General features: G+C 44.2%; 1 protein-coding gene across 1 annotated transcript in view; it reads left to right on the top strand.

Annotated features, from left to right (window-relative positions):
* Positions 1–3198: 3198 nt before the first annotated feature.
* The window catches only part of NF1 (neurofibromin 1), a 169391-nt gene continuing 154156 nt past the window's right edge, over positions 3199–18433 (top strand). The window contains 1 exon segment of the mRNA XM_038375337.2: positions 3199–3533. Within this exon segment, the coding sequence (XP_038231265.1) occupies positions 3474–3533 (60 nt within the window). The 5' untranslated portion in view covers positions 3199–3473.

Genomic DNA, 18433 nt, shown 5'->3' with positions numbered 1-18433 from the left:
AGCTGCAAAAGTCCATTTCCTTTGGTGGATGCTGCTTGTACCCTTAGCTGCCTCAGTGTCAAGGAGAAAGTTAGAGGTGGAGGGAAAAAGGGGAGGGAGTGATCAGTAGAGGAGGATCAGTGTGACACGCCGGGGGGGGGGGAAGGGATCAGAGTCCTTCCCCCCCCCAGAGGCTCAGTGATAGGGTTGGGGTGGGGAGGAGATCAGAGCCCCCCCATGCATTGGGTAACAGGGCTAGGGGTTGAGGGGATTAGAGCCTCATCCCCCCACTCCCCTACAGGCTCAATGACAAAGCTGGAAGGGAGGAGATCAGAGCCCCCCCACAGGCTCAGACAGGGCTGGGGGAGGGGAAAAGAGCCATACCCACAGGCTCAGTGATGGGGGGGAGGAGATCAGAGACCCCTGCAGGCTCAGTGACATGGGGGGGAAGGGGATCAGAGTCCCCCTCCAGGCTCAGTGACAGGGTGGGGGGTGGAAGGATTAGAGCTTCATCCCCCTATCCAACCTCCCCCCCCACAGGCTCAGTCAGGGCTGGGGGAGGGGATCAGAACCCCCCCCAGGCTCAGTGACAGGGCGGGGGGGGTGTCAGGAAAGCAGAACTCCCCCCAGGCTCAATGACAGGGCACAGGGGGTGTCTGGAAAGCAGAACTCCCCCCATGCTCAGTGACAGGCGGGGGGGGGGGTGTCAGGAAAGCAGAACTCCCCCCATGCTCAGTGACAGGGCGGGGGGGGTGTCAGGAAAGCAGAACTCCCCCCAGGGTCAGTGACAGGGCGGGGGGGGGTGTCAGGAAAGCAGAACTCCCCCCATGCTCAGTGACAGGGCGGGGGGGGTGTCAGGAAAGCAGAACTCCCCCCATGCTCAGTGACAGGGCGGGGGGGGGGTGTCAGGAAAGCAGAACTCCCCCCAGGCTCAGTGACAGGGCACAGGGGGTGTCAGAAAAGCAGAACTCCCCCCAGGCTCAGTGACAGGGCGGGGGGGGGTGTCAGGAAAGCAGAACTCCCCCCAGGCTCAGTGACAGGGCGGGGGGGGTGTCAGGAAAGCAGAACTCCCCCCATGCTCAGTGACAGGGCGGGGGGGGTGTCAGGAAAGCAGAACTCCCCCCATGCTCAGTGACAGGGCGGGGGGGGGGGTGTCAGGAAAGCAGAACTCCCCCCATGCTCAGTGACAGGGCGGGGGGGGGGTGTCAGGAAAGCAGAACTCCCCCCAGGCTCAGTGACAGGGCGGGGGGGGGTGTCAGGAAAGCAGAACTCCCCCCAGGGTCAGTGACAGGGCGGGGGGGGTGTCAGGAAAGCAGAACTCCCCCCAGGGTCAGTGACAGGGCAGGGGGGGGTGTCAGGAAAGCAGAACCCCTCCCAGGGTCAGTGACAGGGTGGGGGGGGTGTCAGGAAAGCAGAACTCCCCCCAGGGTCAGTGACAGGGCGGGGGGGGGTGTCAGGAAAGCAGAACTCCCCCCAGGGTCAGTGACAGGGCGGGGGGGGTGTCAGGAAAGCAGAACTCCCCCCAGGGTCAGTGACAGGGCAGGGGGGGGTGTCAGGAAAGCAGAACCCCTCCCAGGGTCAGTGACAGGGTGGGGGGGGTGTCAGGAAAGCAGAACTCCCCCCAGGCTCAGTGACAGGGCGGGGGGGGGGGTGTCAGGAAAGCAGAACTCCCCCCATGCTCAGTGACAGGGCAGGGGGGGTGTCAGGAAAGCAGAACTCCCACCAGGCTCAGTGACAGGGCGGGGGGGGTGTCAGGAAAGCAGAACTCCCCCCAGGCTCAGTGACAGGGCGGGGGGGGTGTCAGGAAAGCAGAACTCCCCCCATGCTCAGTGACAGGGCGGGGGGGGGTGTCAGGAAAGCAGAACTCCCCCCAGGGTCAGTGACAGGGCAGGGGGGGGTGTCAGGAAAGCAGAACTCCCCCCATGCTCAGTGACAGGGTGGGGGGGGTGTCAGAAAAGCAGAACTCCCCCCAGGCTCAGTGACAGGGCGGGGGGGGGTGTCAGGAAAGCAGAACTCCCCCCAGGCTCAGTGACAGGGCGGGGGGGGTGTCAGGAAAGCAGAACTCCCCCCATGCTCAGTGACAGGGCGGGGGGGGGTGTCAGGAAAGCAGAACTCCCCCCAGGCTCAGTGACAGGGCGGGGGGGGGAGTGTCAGGAAAGCAGAACTCCCCCCAGGCTCAGTGACAGGGCGGGGGGGGGTGTCAGGAAAGCAGAACTCCCCCCAGGCTCAGTGACAGGGCGGGGGGGGTGTCAGGAAAGCAGAACTCCCCCCATGCTCAGTGACAGGGCGGGGGGGGTGTCAGGAAAGCAGAACTCCCTCCAGGGTCAGTGACAGGGCGGGGGGGGGGGTGTCAGGAAAGCAGAACTCCCCCCATGCTCAGTGACAGGGCGGGGGGGGGGGGGTGTCAGAAAAGCAGAACTCCCCCCAGGCTCAGTGACAGGGCGGGGGGGTGTCAGGAAAGCAGAACTCCCCCAGGCTCAGTGACAGGGCGGGGGGGGTGTCAGGAAAGCAGAACTCCCCCCATGCTCAGTGACAGGGCGGGGGGGGGTCTCAGGAAAGCAGAACTCCCCCCATGCTCAGTGACAGGGCGGGGGGGGGGTCTCAGGAAAGCAGAACTCCCCCCATGCTCAGTGACAGGGCGGGGGGGGTGTCAGGAAAGCAGAACTCCCCCCAAGCTCAGTGACAGGGCGGGGGGGGGTGTCAGGAAAGCAGAACTCCCCCCATGCTCAGTGACAGGGCGGGGGGGGGTGTCAGGAAAGCAGAACTCCCCCCATGCTCAGTGACAGGGCGGGGGGGGGGTGTCAGAAAAGCAGAACTCCCCCCAGGCTCAGTGACAGGGCGGGGGGGGTGTCAGGAAAGCAGAACTCCCCCCATGCTCAGTGACAGGGCGGGGGGGGTGTCAGGAAAGCAGAACTCCCCCCATGCTCAGTGACAGGGCGGGGGGGGGGTCTCAGGAAAGCAGAACTCCCCCCAGGGTCAGTGACAGGGCGGGGGGGGGTGTTAAAAGATCAGAGCCCCCCCCCCACACTGGGTGACAGGGCTCCAGGAAGGGATCAGAGGTCTCCCCCCCCCCCGCTCAGTGACAGGACAGGGGGGACACAATCCTAGCTGATTTCTCCCTCCTCCCCACTTCGACGCATGCGCACTGCCCTTTCCGTTATCCCATGCGTGCCCCCCCCTTGCCGTTCCACGGCGCACGCGCAACTTCCCCTTTCCCGCATGCGCGCTGAGAGTCGGCTCCCGCTCTGGCAGCGCATGCGCGCAGGCCCTGCTCATGCGCTTTCCAAACGCCCCCCACCCCCCCCTTCCCGTCCCCGGCCGCGCGTTCGGCTGCTGCCTGGGCTGGTGGTGGGGGCGGACTGGGCTCCTGCTTCCGGTGGGGTGTCATGGCGGCCACGGAGCTCTGATGGCTGCGGGGAGCTGAGGAGCCGAGACCTAGCCAGGCACCCAGAGACCCTCCCCGCCCCCCTTCCCGGCCGGGCAGGCGGCGGGACATGGCGGCCCACAAGCCGGTGGAGTGGGTGCAGGCCGTGGTGAACCGCTTCGACGAGCAGGTAACGGGAGGGAAGGGGGGGCCTGCTCCCGACGTGGGCGGAGGGGGCCGTGGGAGGAGGGGGGCCCGGGAGGGGGGAGCTGCCTCCCCAGGGGAAGGATGGGGGGCGCGGGCCATGCCCGCTCCGTGGGCTGGGGGCGCCGCTCCCTCTTGGGGCAGGGGCCTGCTCTCTCTATGGACTGGGGCGGGGGGCTGCTTTCGGCTCCCTTCCCCGCTTCTCAGCGCTGTGGAGGGGGATAGGGGTTGTCGTTTCCTTGCTCTCCTCCCTCCCGGGCTGGGGTGACCGAGGGTGGGGAGTGGGAGGGAGGCGCTATAGGGTGCCTCTCTTCTGGGGGGTGGGCTGCTCCACATTGCACTGGGCATAGACCTGGGGCGGGGGGGCAATATTAGTGGGGGCTGCTCCTACCTAGCTTAGGCTCCCTGGGAGAGGGTATGAGGGGCTGATGCTTTCTTCCCTTTCTCAGACTGGGGGGACGGGCAGCAGTGACTCCCCCCCCATGGTTAGTTACGGCCACTATGATCGGCAGAGTGTTTATGGGAGGGTGGGGCTTGGGTACTTCTTGCTTGTCCATCCCAGTCTCCAAGTCATCTTATCCCCTTACTGGTGAAATTGCCTCCCACTCATTTCCGGATGTATGATCCCAGCCCCGATGGTGGGGTGACTCCCCTGGGTTATTTGATCATTTTCATTGTTAGTTTCCTCTAAACACAAAGGGGGGCGGGGGCGGCTATCTCAGTTGTCCTTTTCCTTGTCAGTTCCATCCCCAGCCCCTCTGAAAAATCACTTAAAGTTTTTGCTTGGTGTTAATTTTTATTTATTTAACTTGTCTCATTGTCATTGAGAGAGAGGGGGGATTAAAGCTTCAAAAGTGAGGAGTTTGGGGAGGGATAAAGTGAATGTTTATATGAAACTGCATCCAAATCAATAGGAAACACCAAACAAAGGCAGCTGGGTTGGGGGAGGGTCCCAGGTGTATATATTGTTTCAGTGTTAGGCTTTTCTCCTTCGTTATAAGAGTTAATGCCTTTGGAAAGGATTTTCACTCAAGGTTTTGTGGGTGGTCGGAAGAGCAATTTCTTGGTCTGAGGCTTGTGACTGTATGTATTTCTCTGATCCACATGGCGAGACTGCTCATTGGGACTACATGGCTGCACAGACATTCCCAGTTGGTCTCAATGTTAGTTCTTAGACTGCACATTCCTTTCTCTTCCCCCAAATGCCTTTCTGTCATGTAAGCCAGGACTTGGTTTAGGTTGACTCATTTGTTTCTTTTTCTCCTTTTGCTGTACTTGAATAGATCCTTCATGTGATTTGGGGGGAGAGTATAAGATACCCCGCTGTGTATACTTATCCATAGTAAACATGAAGCTGATTATGGAGGTTGAATTCTGTTCATCTGCCTTGGCTCTAAATATTTCTTAGCAGTATTGTCTAGTGTTGATAACCTGCAGAAAAGATCAGTGGTCTGTAAAGATAAGACTTTCGCTTTTACCTTTCTTTTAAAAACAGATATGAATATAGTTTCTTAGCAAGAAAATCTTTGAGCTTCTCTTTAATTTTTTTTGAACAGTCAATATGATGAGGATTTTTTATAACTATAATGTAGCATGCTTTGGAGCCTGTTATTTTGCACAGTAAACTCCTTTTTGGATTACCTTGAATCATAGGGCTTTTATTTTCAGTAAGTTTAAAAGGAATGGTACTAATTATGCTCCCAGTAATGCAAGAAAACATTTTTTTGTGTACTGGTGTTAAAAGGCCTTAGGCTTTATCGTTTGTTTTGTTATATACATTGTGGAATTGGGCTTGCCAACATCTGTTAGGAGTTAAGGACTTGATCTTTTTAAACAAGTATTTTCTTATACACTTTATGGAATATTTAAGAGTAGGTATACAAGAGGAATCCTTTCCTACTTCCTTAGAAACAAAGCCCTTCAATTGTGAGTTAGCTGGAATACTGGAGTTACAGTTCTGTTGAAAAAGTACTAAAGAGAATGTTGATTGCAATTGTCTTCCAGTTTGCATGATAGGTATGTCTTACGGGACTATTGAATTCAATTTATTGCATAATTCCTATCTGTTTTAAGAAGCTTATAGTTATTATTTTTTCACAAATTTGATAAGACGCTTAGGAATAAAGCAAAAAGGCCTCAATGATACACTAATATTCTGAAACTTTTTGAAATGTTATGCTGAAAAATATTTCCCCTTTCCACCTTACTTTATTTCATGCTGAGGTTTTCAAGTTTCGAGATTTCTTCTCATTTGCTTTGCCCATTCTGAGAGTGATCTTCATGTTGAAAAGGTGACTTTGGAATGCCAATTAGAGTAAACCTGTTAGGGTATTCTTACTCCTTAACTTTCCTTCAGGTATTACTTATGAATTGTGGATGAATAATAAGCCAGTCCCTGAACTGCTACTAAAACAGCTATGTGAATGACCAGCCAATAATGGTACAACAGTGAACACTGATCCTCTGGTTTCATCTTTGACTGCCCAGCAGCTGCTAATTTGAGAAGCCAGTTCAAATTACTCTTCAGTGAAGTACAGTGCCTGCAGTCCAATGCATACAATCCTCACTTCCTTTTTTACGGTGCTAGTAATGCATTTTCAGGTTTCTTTAATTCTGTGTGCAGGAAGTTTTTGATATTGTTGAAGGAGGTGAACTAACATTGCATATTATACCAGGAGTATGTTTCTGTTACTGACTAAAAAGGAAAACTCTTGTTTGCTGTTTTCAGAATCAGAAAAATATTATTTGCTCAGGTTTTGTTTTAAAAATTTATAAAATAGAATTTCAGTGAAAGATGGATGTAGTTACCCAGACAGTGTTTCCATTCATTTGTAAAAAGTCCGGTATTATTATTTCAAAGTGACTAAAACAGTATTTTATTGAGCAATCGGGACTAATTTATATTAAAGAAACAAAAAAAAAAATCAGAGCAAACTTGTCAGCTCTTGTTTATTTTCATAAATGTTTTGCTAACCAGAACACCTGTTGTGGGTATCAGAGTAGCAGCCGTGTTAGTCTGTATTCGCAAAAAGAAAAGGAGTACTTGTGGCACCTTAGAGACTAACAAATTTATTAGAGCATAAGCTTTCGTGAGCTACAGCTCACTTCAAATGACTGGCAAGTGTGGGTTTGCATTGTAGGTCAGTCAACCTCTGGCTGCTGAATACATTTTTCAGAGTTGTGTGCTGCTCTCTCCCACCCCCAATCATCTTTGATTTTCAGATACTGTAATGTGGTCTACTTCAAGATACTCTTGAAGACCACCTGGAGGCTTCAGCTGGTGCAGAAAGCAACTTCTCACCACCTGAGTGGGGCCAGGATATAGCAGAGTACATAGTGCTGAGATTTCAGGAGTATGCTGACTTCCTATTTGTTAGAAATTTTTATTACCTGAGTGGTCTAGGACTCAGATAATGAGAAGACTCTCAATTCTCCATTGCAATAATTGAGATGGGCTGGAATGCTGTGGTAAAACTATCCAGGTTTGACAGCAGCGCTTTCATGTCAAGCGTCTCTGCCTTTGTAATTTTCTCCTCTTGGTGGTCTGCCAGAGCCCAAGTTGGGCAAGCTACAGGCCCGGATATAAGGCTCATTCATTTTGCTTAGTATTGGATTGTTTTGTTTTGCATCTTATTTGGGTATCTTTCTAGTTTTTGTTGTTTGGTATATTTTTAAGATTTGGTCTCCTAAGGGCTACTGGTGACTGGCAAGCAATTTTAGGGTGGAGTATGTCATTTGTATCTTCCATGTTTTTGTAACTTAAAGCACCTCTAATCACTACAGGTGCAATAACCATTAATAAACAAGCAAAAATATTCCAAAACATAATAAGGCCTCCCTAAAATAAATGAATCTTAGGACTTTCCTATAGAAAAGTCAGTCTATTTTTGAATTTTAATTTTTTAAAATATTTTCATAGCATTTTTTTTAGTGCATATCACATTTTAGGTAGATAGAGGGAAAACCTATTAGGTCAAATAGGTCTCCCCAAACAGAATAATGGCAGCCCCATTACTTGAGGCATTTAAAGCTAGACTGTATTAAGCCCTACCAAGTATAAGTATGGGCACAATCCTGTATTGGCAGTAGGATGGGTTAGAAGAATTAAGCGACTTCTTTCTCTCTGTAATATAAATTAAGGAAAGAAACCCTTTATTAAATGGATTATAGTTAAATGGACACTGTCAACTATAGTCCACATTTCTAGTGTTTAAAAATGAGCTTGTACGAAACTCAGAACTAACAGAATTAAGAGTTGTTTTAAAGCAAATAAATATCTTGTTGTTTTTGAAATCTGTCACAGCACCCAGAATATGAAATTGAACTTCCTTTCATGGATTAATTTTTCATTATTTTTTGCATCTCAGCAAAGTGACCACAAATAGTAACAAACGACATGTGAAAACATTCCAAGAAAACTCAGCTCCTCAGGCACAATGGAACTTTCTACCATAAAGGTAAAGCTTGTCTGTGTCGAACGCAGAACTTTCTTGGAGGTTGTTCTCAGACTGGAACGAACTCGTCTAGGAGCTAAGGACCATCACAAATCCTCACTTTTATGCCACCGCAAGGCGCACTTCTTCAATCTGTTTTCTCTAACATAACCACAGAGCAGCGTGGACATTTAAAAACAAGCCCCAACCCAAAATGCTTCACTTTGCACACACAAGTCTCCCTCTGGGGAGAAGACAGGAGAGACTGTTCCACACATGATAGACACGTTAGTCATGTCACTTAATGTGCTGCTGGAAAGTCCTTACATTGCCATGATCACTGTAGCATCTAAGAACCTATGTAAATAGAATAAGTTTGTTAGTATATATAGCTAAAGATAACATTTGTTCACAGCATAAGACTTTAAGTTGTCCCTTTTATTAAAATCCTTACTAAGAAGTAGAACGAAGTAGTATTTTCTGAAGTCCATTGTTTTTTGCCACGTACTACCTTGCGAGATTATTTTACTGAACCTTGAGCTCTCAGGACCTAATCCTCTGTCCATTTATAGTTGGTGGAAAGACACCCATTGACATTACGGGCTTTGGATCAGTCCCAGACAACACTGATACTGACTGAAGGAGTGTGCTTTTTATCTCTTCCCTCTGTGTCCAAAATACCCATGTGTTGCCATAAAATCTGTTTGTGTAGATCCTTCTGTAGAAGGGGAATAAGCAGATGTTTTCATATGCATACTGTTAAGGATTGTCATTACTACATTTCCACTAGCAATTTTCTTTCCAGATGTCATTACCTTTATTTGAAGGGGGAGGAGAGAGACTGCAGCCAGTTTATACTTGAAGAGGGGCTTGGAGTTGAATCTTGAATGCACTTGAATTTGTTTATTTTCAAAAAGTTTTCTGCTGAAAAACTTGTTTTCAGAAGATCCTACTTATAATATCCATTCTATTTGACGATTGTGTCATGGGCCTAGCAATAGTGAACTTTGTGATTACTTTCATTAAAAAAAAAAATTGTTTGTGAATTTACTGGTCTATAGTTCAGAGCTTTTGCCAGGCTGCATTTAGTATGTCCACTTTTTAATCCTTAAAAAGAAAAGGAGTACGTGTGGCACCTTAGAGACTAACAAATTTATTAGAGCATAAGCTTTCGTGAGCTACAGCTCACTTCATCGGATGCATTTGGTGGAAAAAGCAGAGTATGAAGCGTATGCTGGCGTTCACGCAAAAGTTGAAATGGTCACTTTTTCCATTTAAAGTGTTAATGGACTTTATACATGTCTCAGGAACACTGAAATTAAAGGTGTTAAAGGTAAACTTTTGCTAAAATGAAATAATTAAACCGTGTCTTTATTCCAAATATCAGTTAATAAAGAAACTTTCATGGTTCTTTGTTTACCTGTCTAAAACTGGTAGAATGGAATATCTTGGAAATAAGTGATCAAGACAATCAATGCTATCAATTTCTAATTAGATACAGTTGCTATCAATGTCCATATACGTTTTAGGAAAAGGATTTTATATTTTTTGTATTTCAACAAGAGTATGTGGAACTAATGCAAATGTTTCTTTGGCACACTTACAAAAGATATTTATTTTCTTAATAACTTGACATCTGCATAACAGAGGAGAGACCCTTAGCTAAGGTGTCTGAGGATATAGGCACTTCTTCCTCTAATGGGATGCCACTCCCCAAAATATTACGGTCTTGTATGCTGTCAGAGACCACACTGCTCTGCCCAATGCAACAGCTATGTAAGTTCTTTAGTAGAATCTGCTTTTAAGTCTTAAAGCCATCTTTCAGGATCTAACTGTAGAGATCCTGTTAAGTATGTTTTTAAATGCCTTTTTATATCTGTTTACTTTCTCTTCTGTAAATTGCCAATAAACTTAAATTGGTTTTTCACCGTTATATCAGAAGTTACTGCCTGGCACTTTTGAAAGGAATGAAGTGCTTCCCTTGCTAGAGGAGACAGGTTAAAAAAAGTGAGTGCACGTGGACAGGGGCAAAGGCACAGAGAAAGTTGTGATCATCCTCTAGAGCAACATGGCAGACCATGTGGTATATACCATTGTAGATACAAAATAGGCCAGATGATCTGAGGCTACCAGGCATCCTTGTGGAACAGTTGTCAATTTATAGCACATTAATGCTTAAAGCCTTCAGTAAACTACCATGTGACATTCTGTGGGGATGTGGAAAAAGGTATTGAAATGGCATTCTAGGAGTATTTTCTAAGATACCAGTAGTAGGCATTTATGCTGCTAAGCATCTGTGAATCTGACTAACTTTATTTTTAAATAACATATTTCTGTGAAGGGGTTTTGAACTTTTATTTTTTATGAAGCCAAAGTGGGAAGAACCTCATATCGCTTTCCTTTTGCAGTTTGCAAGGGGAGTTTGCATCTCCTGCATAATTAAAATAAGAAACAAAATCTGTTGAAAACTTAGTTTAAAAGTGGAGAATAAGTGGGTTGACTTTGTTTGCATGCTTCTATTTTCTTGAGACTTGGTTTCCAACTCCAGCGCTTTTCAAGATTTATATATTTTGTTTGTCTTTTGGAAGTGTAAAATAAAAAGGTATAAGTCTAGTGACCCAGCATAGATTGTACATTTTCCCCTGCCAATAGCAGATTTCTATTATCTCTTAAGAATTGTTAGATTCTTGGACAGATTTGATAATGATAAAATAATCATAGAAAGTCAGAAGAAATCATAAATAGGTATGGAAATTCATTTATGTACTGTTTACATTAGATTTACTTGTCTACATGGTCAAAGTATAAGTTTTGATCATTGGAGAGCTTGCGTTAACAAGTAAGTTTATATAAAGACACTTCAGCTTCTGCCAATGAAGCTTGCAAGAGACTTGTGTATTTACGATATGTTGTGCTTTCTATGTTCTACATTGGTACATTAGAATAAAGCATACTGATTGAAAGTAGGATGTAACATATCAAAAGGTTAACCAATTAACAGATAAGTATTAGTTTTATTGTTAATATATTGCTGTTAACGTTTAAAACGGTTTGATAAAATAACTTTGTGACATAGCAAAATACTTGTGCTGTCGTTCCCTCAACCCGGCTGCACTCCCTACCTCCACATCTGAGCACACCATGTGCATTAACAAATCCGCCTCTTCCCTATCCTTATTCCTCTCCCCACCCAGTGGCAGTGCCCAGGGCAGGACAAACCGAGCTGACCTCGCATGGCAATGGCTTGGGAGCCCAGAACAGCGTGGACCAGGAGCGGTCAGAACGCATTGTACTCTTGGGCTCTTAGTGCTGGCTTCCAGGGTTGGGTGCCTTGCTCCCCGCCAGGAACCAGCACAGGGACCCTGGGTGGGCACATCCCCTCCCCTACAGACACAGGCCCCCTGCTCAGGGAGCAGCTGCTGCCTCCTGCTGCCCTGCCCCGCCACCCCTGCAAGACCACTCGTCCCCCTGGGAGACTCCACTGAGCCCCTGGACACTGTCAGGGCCCAGGCCGCTGCTGGCTGCTGCCGTCGAGTGCGGCAGGCTGAGGGGACGGGTGGTGCTGTAAACGATATTTACATCCCTAATTAAAAGACTCTACTCAGACTAGTTATCCATGGTTTGCTATCAAACTGGGAGGGTGTATCTAGTGAGGTCCCTTATGGATCAGTCCTGGTTCCAGCACTACTCAATATTTTCATTAAGGACTTGAGTAATGGACTGGAGAGTGTGCCTACATTACATGAAGCTGGGAGGGGTTGCAAACACTTGGGAGACAGAATTATAATTTTCAGGGTCATTTTGAATTTGAGCTGGTCTGATATCAACAGGATGATATTCCATAAAGAGAAATGCAAAGAAATACACGTAGGAAGGAAAAAATCAAATGGTCAACTACAAAATGGGGAATAACTGACTCAGCAGTGTTAATACTGCAGAAAAGGATCTGGGGGTTATAGTGGATCACAAACTGAATGAGTCAACAATGTGTTGAAGATGCAAAAAAAAGCTAATATTCTGGGGTATATTAACAGGAGTGTCATATATAAGACATGGGCTGTAATTGTCCCGCTCTATTTGGCACTGGTGAGGCCTCAGCTGAAGTACTGTGTCCAGTTCTGGGCACCACACTTTAGGAATGATGTAGACAAATTGGAGGGAGTCCAGAAGCGCAATAAAAGTGATAAAAGGTTTGGAAAACCTGACCTATGAGGAAAGGTTTAAAAAAACAAAACAAAACTGGGCATGTATAGCCTTGAAAAAAGAAGGCTGACGGGGGGGACGGACTTGATAAGTCTTCAGATATGCTAAGGGCTGGTATAAAGAAGATGGTGATGAAATGTTACCTATATCCACTGAAGGTAGGATAAGAAGTAATAGGCTTAATCCTCTGCAAGGGAAATTTAGGTTAGATATTGGGGAAAAAACTTTCTAACTATAAGGGTCGTTAAGCACTGGTACAGGCTTTCAAGAGAATTTGTGAAATACCCATCATTGGAGGTGTGTAAGAACAGGTTGGACAAACACCTGTCAGGGATGGTCTAGGTTGACTTGGTCCTGCCTTCAGCGCAGCAGGCTGGACTTGATGACCTCTTGAGGTCCCTTCTCGTCTTGCATTTCTGTTGTTCTAACATGGTTATCAACACAACCTGGCATTTTATTGTTGAGACTTCCTTACAAAACTACTTTATGGCTTTTCCTTTTGGTTGCCTCCTGCAATGAGGTCCTATAAGGTTAAGAACTCGAAAGTTTGAATAAAAGGAAAACTACAGGTGTGACCCAGCTAGTGTCATTTTTTCTGTCATAACTCTCATCTCCACTTCTCAATGGAACAGGACAAAATACTGAACTACCAGCAATGTCATTCCTTTTATAGTGAGCAGTTCAATATTCTTCTAGTTCTCTTGGGGCTTGTCTATACTCCATTTTTGTACTGATTTTAGCCATCTGTTTAGAAACAGATCTGATTAAATCAGCGCAAGCCCCTACTGTGGATGCGGTTATAGTTTTATAAAGGTGATTATATTGGTATTTATTTTATTTACTAATATAGTTAAATTGATACAATAACTTAGAGCATAGGAATTGTGCTTCTTCCAGAGTGCTACTGCTTTCCTCTTCAGATCAGTGAGGGCAACTGCTGCATTTGCTTAGATCAGTCTTCCTTTAGATTTGTGACTCTCCTAACCTTTGCCATTCTGTTATGTTTGGGCTTAAATATGTCCACTATGTAGCTTGGATTGGGTAGGTAGTAATGTGCAAGTTGTTAGTTTCAGGATTCAGTCTGATGACGTATGCTTCATGTTATATTTTTCCCTTTTTTCCTTATTTTCCTTATAATTATGAAAATAAAAGCATTATTCCTCTTTAACCCTCAGGCTATACTTTTTGTATAATAAGAAATATATTAAACTATAAGCGTTTTGATTTCACTATTCGTGTAATGACATTAATACACGTTATTTGCAATGTTATAGCTATGTCGGTTCCAGGATATGAGTCCCAAGATAGTTGGGATAATATCTTTTAGTGGATCAACTTCTGTTGGTGGAAGAGACAAGCTTTCAAGCTACATGGAGCCCTTCTTCAGGTCTGGAGAAGGTAACCAAATTGTCTTGAGCTAAATGCAAGGTGGGACATGCTGTAGGAGGCCATTTAAAATGAAGAGGGCAATTGTTTATATTGTTATAATGCACCATAAAATCAGTGTGTCTGTTAAGTCCATGGTTTTTAAGAGTCCGGCAGAGTTATGAATTTAAGTTCCCAGGCTCGCCTTTTATACAGGTTTCCTCTGAGGTTGAAGACTGAGAGGTCAAATATGGAGTGTTTGCTTTGCCAAAAGTACTTGCCCAGGGGTGATGGGCTGTTTTTGGTCTTTTATCATTTTTCTGTGTGAGTTTACTTGAGAGTATAGTGATTGTCAGATTTCATTCACTTCAGGCATTTAGAGCACTGGATGAGGTATACCACATGTTGTGATAGGCACGTGTGGAACCCATGGATCTTGACAGGTGTGTTGCAGGGGTATTGATCATCAGGGATCCTAGTTTTCCGTGATTAAAAAACCCAAAAGTATCTGCTTAAAAAAACTCTATAAAAATGTGTGTTTTTCAGTGATTAAAATGAAATGCTGAACTTCAGTTTCCCTAGCCACAATAGGGAGCCCGGAGCCTCACTGCCCGGTGCTCAGGCCGTCAGCTCTAGTTCGATTAATATGGTGAGCCAGATAATGGAGACTCAGATAAACAGGGTTCTACTGTGTATGTTTTAATTTTTTCACAAAATGTACAAACTAAAGATTCTCTGTTTAAAGAAATATAAATTCTACATTTTTCCGTGGTCAGCTGATATCTAGGATCCCTGTTGATCACTGTAGCAGTGGAGATATATCTGCAGATTTTTGCATCTGTTCTGGCAGGATCTGGTGTTGCATTGAGTTTGGTGTATCCTGATCTGTGGGCGGCTTGTTTCTGATGATGAGCTTGTTGAGAGTGGGGAATTGTTTAAACCCCCTCCAGAAGAGGGGGTTCAGGAAAGATTGGTGCCAACCGATTTTTCCCCCTTAATTTTTCTTAGCTCTTAGTTTCTTAATGTTTTAAGAATGATCTACACTGAGAAGAGGGTTATTAAATAAATGACACTTGAACCAGGTCTACACTATAAACTTACACTGGTATAATAAGTCATTCAGGAGTGTGAAAAATCAACACCCTTTAGTGACACAGTTATACTGACCTAACTTCCAATCAACTATGTCAACAGGAGGGCTTCTATCAACATAGCTACCACCTCTCATGGAAGTGGATTTAACTATATTCATGGAAGAAGCTCTCCTGGCATCTTCACTGAAGCACGAGCAGCTGTACCATTGCAGTGTTTTAAGTGTAGACCCAGCCTTGACCATTACTGATTTAATTAGTTTGACATTCCTGTGCTCAGTGTTTTGTGAAGTAGTTAGTTTATCACCATCTTTTGGTGTTGTATTCAACTCCAATAAGTTTAGCAATGAAAGAAACAACTTCAAGCTTTTTAAACCATGATAAAAATTCCCATTTTTAAGCCATCTCACAAGTTCAAGTCAGCATGACATTAAAACAATCTAGCTCAAAGTGCTAACGTTTTCCCAAGAAACTCGCAAAACTAATGGTGATTGATTTTTCAAGTCGACCAAAACCATACAATTTTAAAATATAGCATCAAACAAAACATTGGTTTGAAAAATTAAATGTTATTGCCACCTCCAACTTAGGGCGGTGAGGGGAGAAGAGATTAAATACATCTTTAATGTTCAATATTTTCTCAATCTTGTAAATGCTTCTATAAAATAGCATAGTTTATTGCTATTTTAGCCGGTAAAACAAAGTGTGTGTCCTATGTACAGTGCCACACAAGTTTAAAAAACAAACAAACCCAGCACAAGCAAGATTAACATTAGAAAATATGCACATACCAAATTCCCATACAGGTGGGATTTAATTCTAAACTACAGAAACAGAAATAAATGTGTTTTTTAACCACATTGGAACCTGATCTCACTAGCTTTCTAGAATAGATTTGGAAGAGTGGTCGGGTGGGGGAAACGAGCACAGTTGCAGAAAGATGAGCAATTTTTCTGTACTGGGCGGTTACAGCATTGTGCCTCATTTTCCTTTGTACCCCCACTTATCCCCTGCTGGCATTCAGGCACTGAGTAGGTACAATGACCTCTACTATCAAGTCAGGCTATAGTACAGCTGGTAAACAGTTATTCCGTATAGCATATTGCACACTTTCATGTCAAGATACATGGGCAGGATAGTCATCATTTTCATGACATAAAACTTCTCTGGGCTTAAAGACATTCTTGGGTGGCTAGATCAGTTGTTCTAGAGTTTTGATACCCAGACCAAATGCAACTTTTTTTCTCACTGTTTTTGTGTTAAAAGGAAGTTTATGCATTTTAATATGATAAATGAAGGGTTAAGATACTACAGCTGTATTCAGTGATGACCAGAAACCTTTAAGCACTTGATAGATTTTTAGACATATTAACTCCCTGGCATTTTTCCTTTAGTTCTTAAGTTCTGTGGCATTTTGAGAGACTGGGTTTCCAGTTCACATCCTTTTTCAAGCCATGAAACATCTTTGAACGTCTGTTTTTCAGAATCTCAGAATGAGTTTACGGAATATTCTAGTGGAATCCAGTTAAAAACCAGAAAAAAATAACATTTAAAATATTTGATATTTTATCATTGAAATTGAGATGCCTAGAGTCTGCTCTAAATCCAAAGTGTGTGTGTATAATTTGGAAACATAGATGCGTTGATTGAATTCTTGTTTCCCTAATCTGTTGCCTTTTTTTTTTAAATATAAAGCTTCCATAAAGTGAATTTCAACAAAGTACTTCTTCCTACGTTTTAATGTGGTCTGATCCTTTTTTAACTGACTCTGGTAAACTGCACTGCACGCAAGGGACATGATTGGTCTGTGACCTTTGAAGAATTTACTGAGTACAGCTTGAAACAAAGTGTCTAGTGTTCAGAATAGGATTAATATCTGTTGAGTTACTCTGAGTTTTCTGTTATCTGTGCTGGATTGGTTGCAGCTCAAGTCTAACTTTTACTATTTAATGTAGAAGATCCTCTTTGGAAGTCACTTTTCTGAATAAAGTTGAAGAAATTTTAGCTTTCACTGTTGTAGAATTCGTAACATTTCATTTTTGTTAAATCTATGATCACAAAATTTTACTTGTATTAATCTATATATCTGATTTATGGAAAAGATGGGAGAAAACATATTTATCTTGCCAACTGAGTACCTGACTTGAGTCAGTCAGAAAAGTTTAGACATATCAAAAGTTTAAATGTCAATGACTTGTATACAATTAAAATGTCCTCTAAGTTATTAAGCAAGTTGGGTGAAGTAGTATCTCTTAAGGTTTGTCCACACTGCAATTAACAACCCACTGCTGGTCTGTGCCAGCTGACACAGGCTGAGATAAAGGGGCTGTTGAATTGAGGTGCAGATGTCCGGACTTTGGCTGGAGCCTGGGCTCTGAGACCCTCCTGCTTGCAGGGTCCTAGAGCCCATGCTTTAGCTCATGCCTGGACATCTACAGTGCATATAACTGGCAACACTGCAACCGATTCCTTCTTCATTAGGGAATTGTACGTTAAAACTATCAACATTTCTCTGAGTTCTTTACACACTTGTGGGATGCTCACCTTCTGACTTGAGTGATCTTGTAGTATTTTGTTTTAGTGAAGAGAGGTAGCCTGACATTTCCCCAAAAGAACATCTAAAAAATGGCCTTTCCAATCCAAGAGTTACAGTTAATGGCATTATTTGAGTGACACTGCTGAAACTTTTGGACATGAGAACTGTCCTTCGATGCTTGTAATCACCTCTCATATTTTGCAAAAAGAAAAGTAGTACTTGTGGCACCTTAGAGACTAACAAACTTATTTGAGCATAAGCTTTCGTGAGCTACAGCTCACTTCATATTTTGGCGTCTTCTATCACCATATTTTTGAGAGTTCACCCTTTACTTCCTTTTATTATTATTATGTATTTCAGTAGCACCAAAGGACCAAATCAAGAATCGGTCTTTGTGCTAGGTGCTATGCAAAAGTGCATCTATTTTTCCATTATCTTTCATTATCCTAACAATGAGGATTAAAGAGCCTTAATTTGTGACTATTAATACCAAACATTTCAGTGACTATCAATTATCTGTTAATATTAACTTAAATTTAATTTGAACATGCGGGGTAATGTGTTAAGGGTTGAGATTATTTATCCATTCACGAATACATGGGTTTGTCTTTATGGGCAATTGCTTTTGTGTTTCTTTTTCCTCCACTAGGTTTTACAGGTATAGATGAAGTTATAATATTTTAATGTTCCAATTTCACTTATTTAGCTGACTTTTACTATTTTATAAAATAAAGAGATGCCCCTCAGCCGCCTCGGTTCTCTTGCACCTATTAGACTGACCAAGGAAGATTTGTTTTGCAAGGTGGATTTTTTGCCTTTTTAGGAAGTATCGGTATAGCTGTGCTGCTGAAAGGCCTCTAGTGTAGACATGACCTAAGGCTTTTGCTGATATACTTGGGCAATGTGAAGAAAATTTAGGTCTTATTTAAAATCTAGTAAAAGGTGGTAGTATACATTAGCTTGGAATGTGCCTGCAGCAAATACTTGACATGGTATTTTTTTTCTCTGACTGACAATCAGGATTTCCTAATGGAATAGCTTTAAACCAGTAGCTAATATTGTGTTTCTAGTGCTGTGCAGTTAGTTAATGCCGTTATACTTCTATCATAGCACGGTACCAGCTCTATAGGGTCAGTTTTTCACAATATAATCTGCTGTAACATAGTATGTAATGGATAGTTTTAAAAAAAGCTTTCTTTGAAAGATGGAGGATGCAAAGGTAGGAATTGGTTTTGTAGTCTATGTTTGAAGCCACTAG

The sequence above is a fragment of the Dermochelys coriacea genome, chromosome 17 (genome assembly GCF_009764565.3).
Source record: "Dermochelys coriacea isolate rDerCor1 chromosome 17, rDerCor1.pri.v4, whole genome shotgun sequence".
NCBI classification, from domain to species: Eukaryota; Metazoa; Chordata; order Testudines; family Dermochelyidae; genus Dermochelys; species Dermochelys coriacea.
The sequence above is the reverse complement of the archived record's forward strand: the minus strand, read 5'-3'. Positions and strand labels throughout refer to the sequence as shown.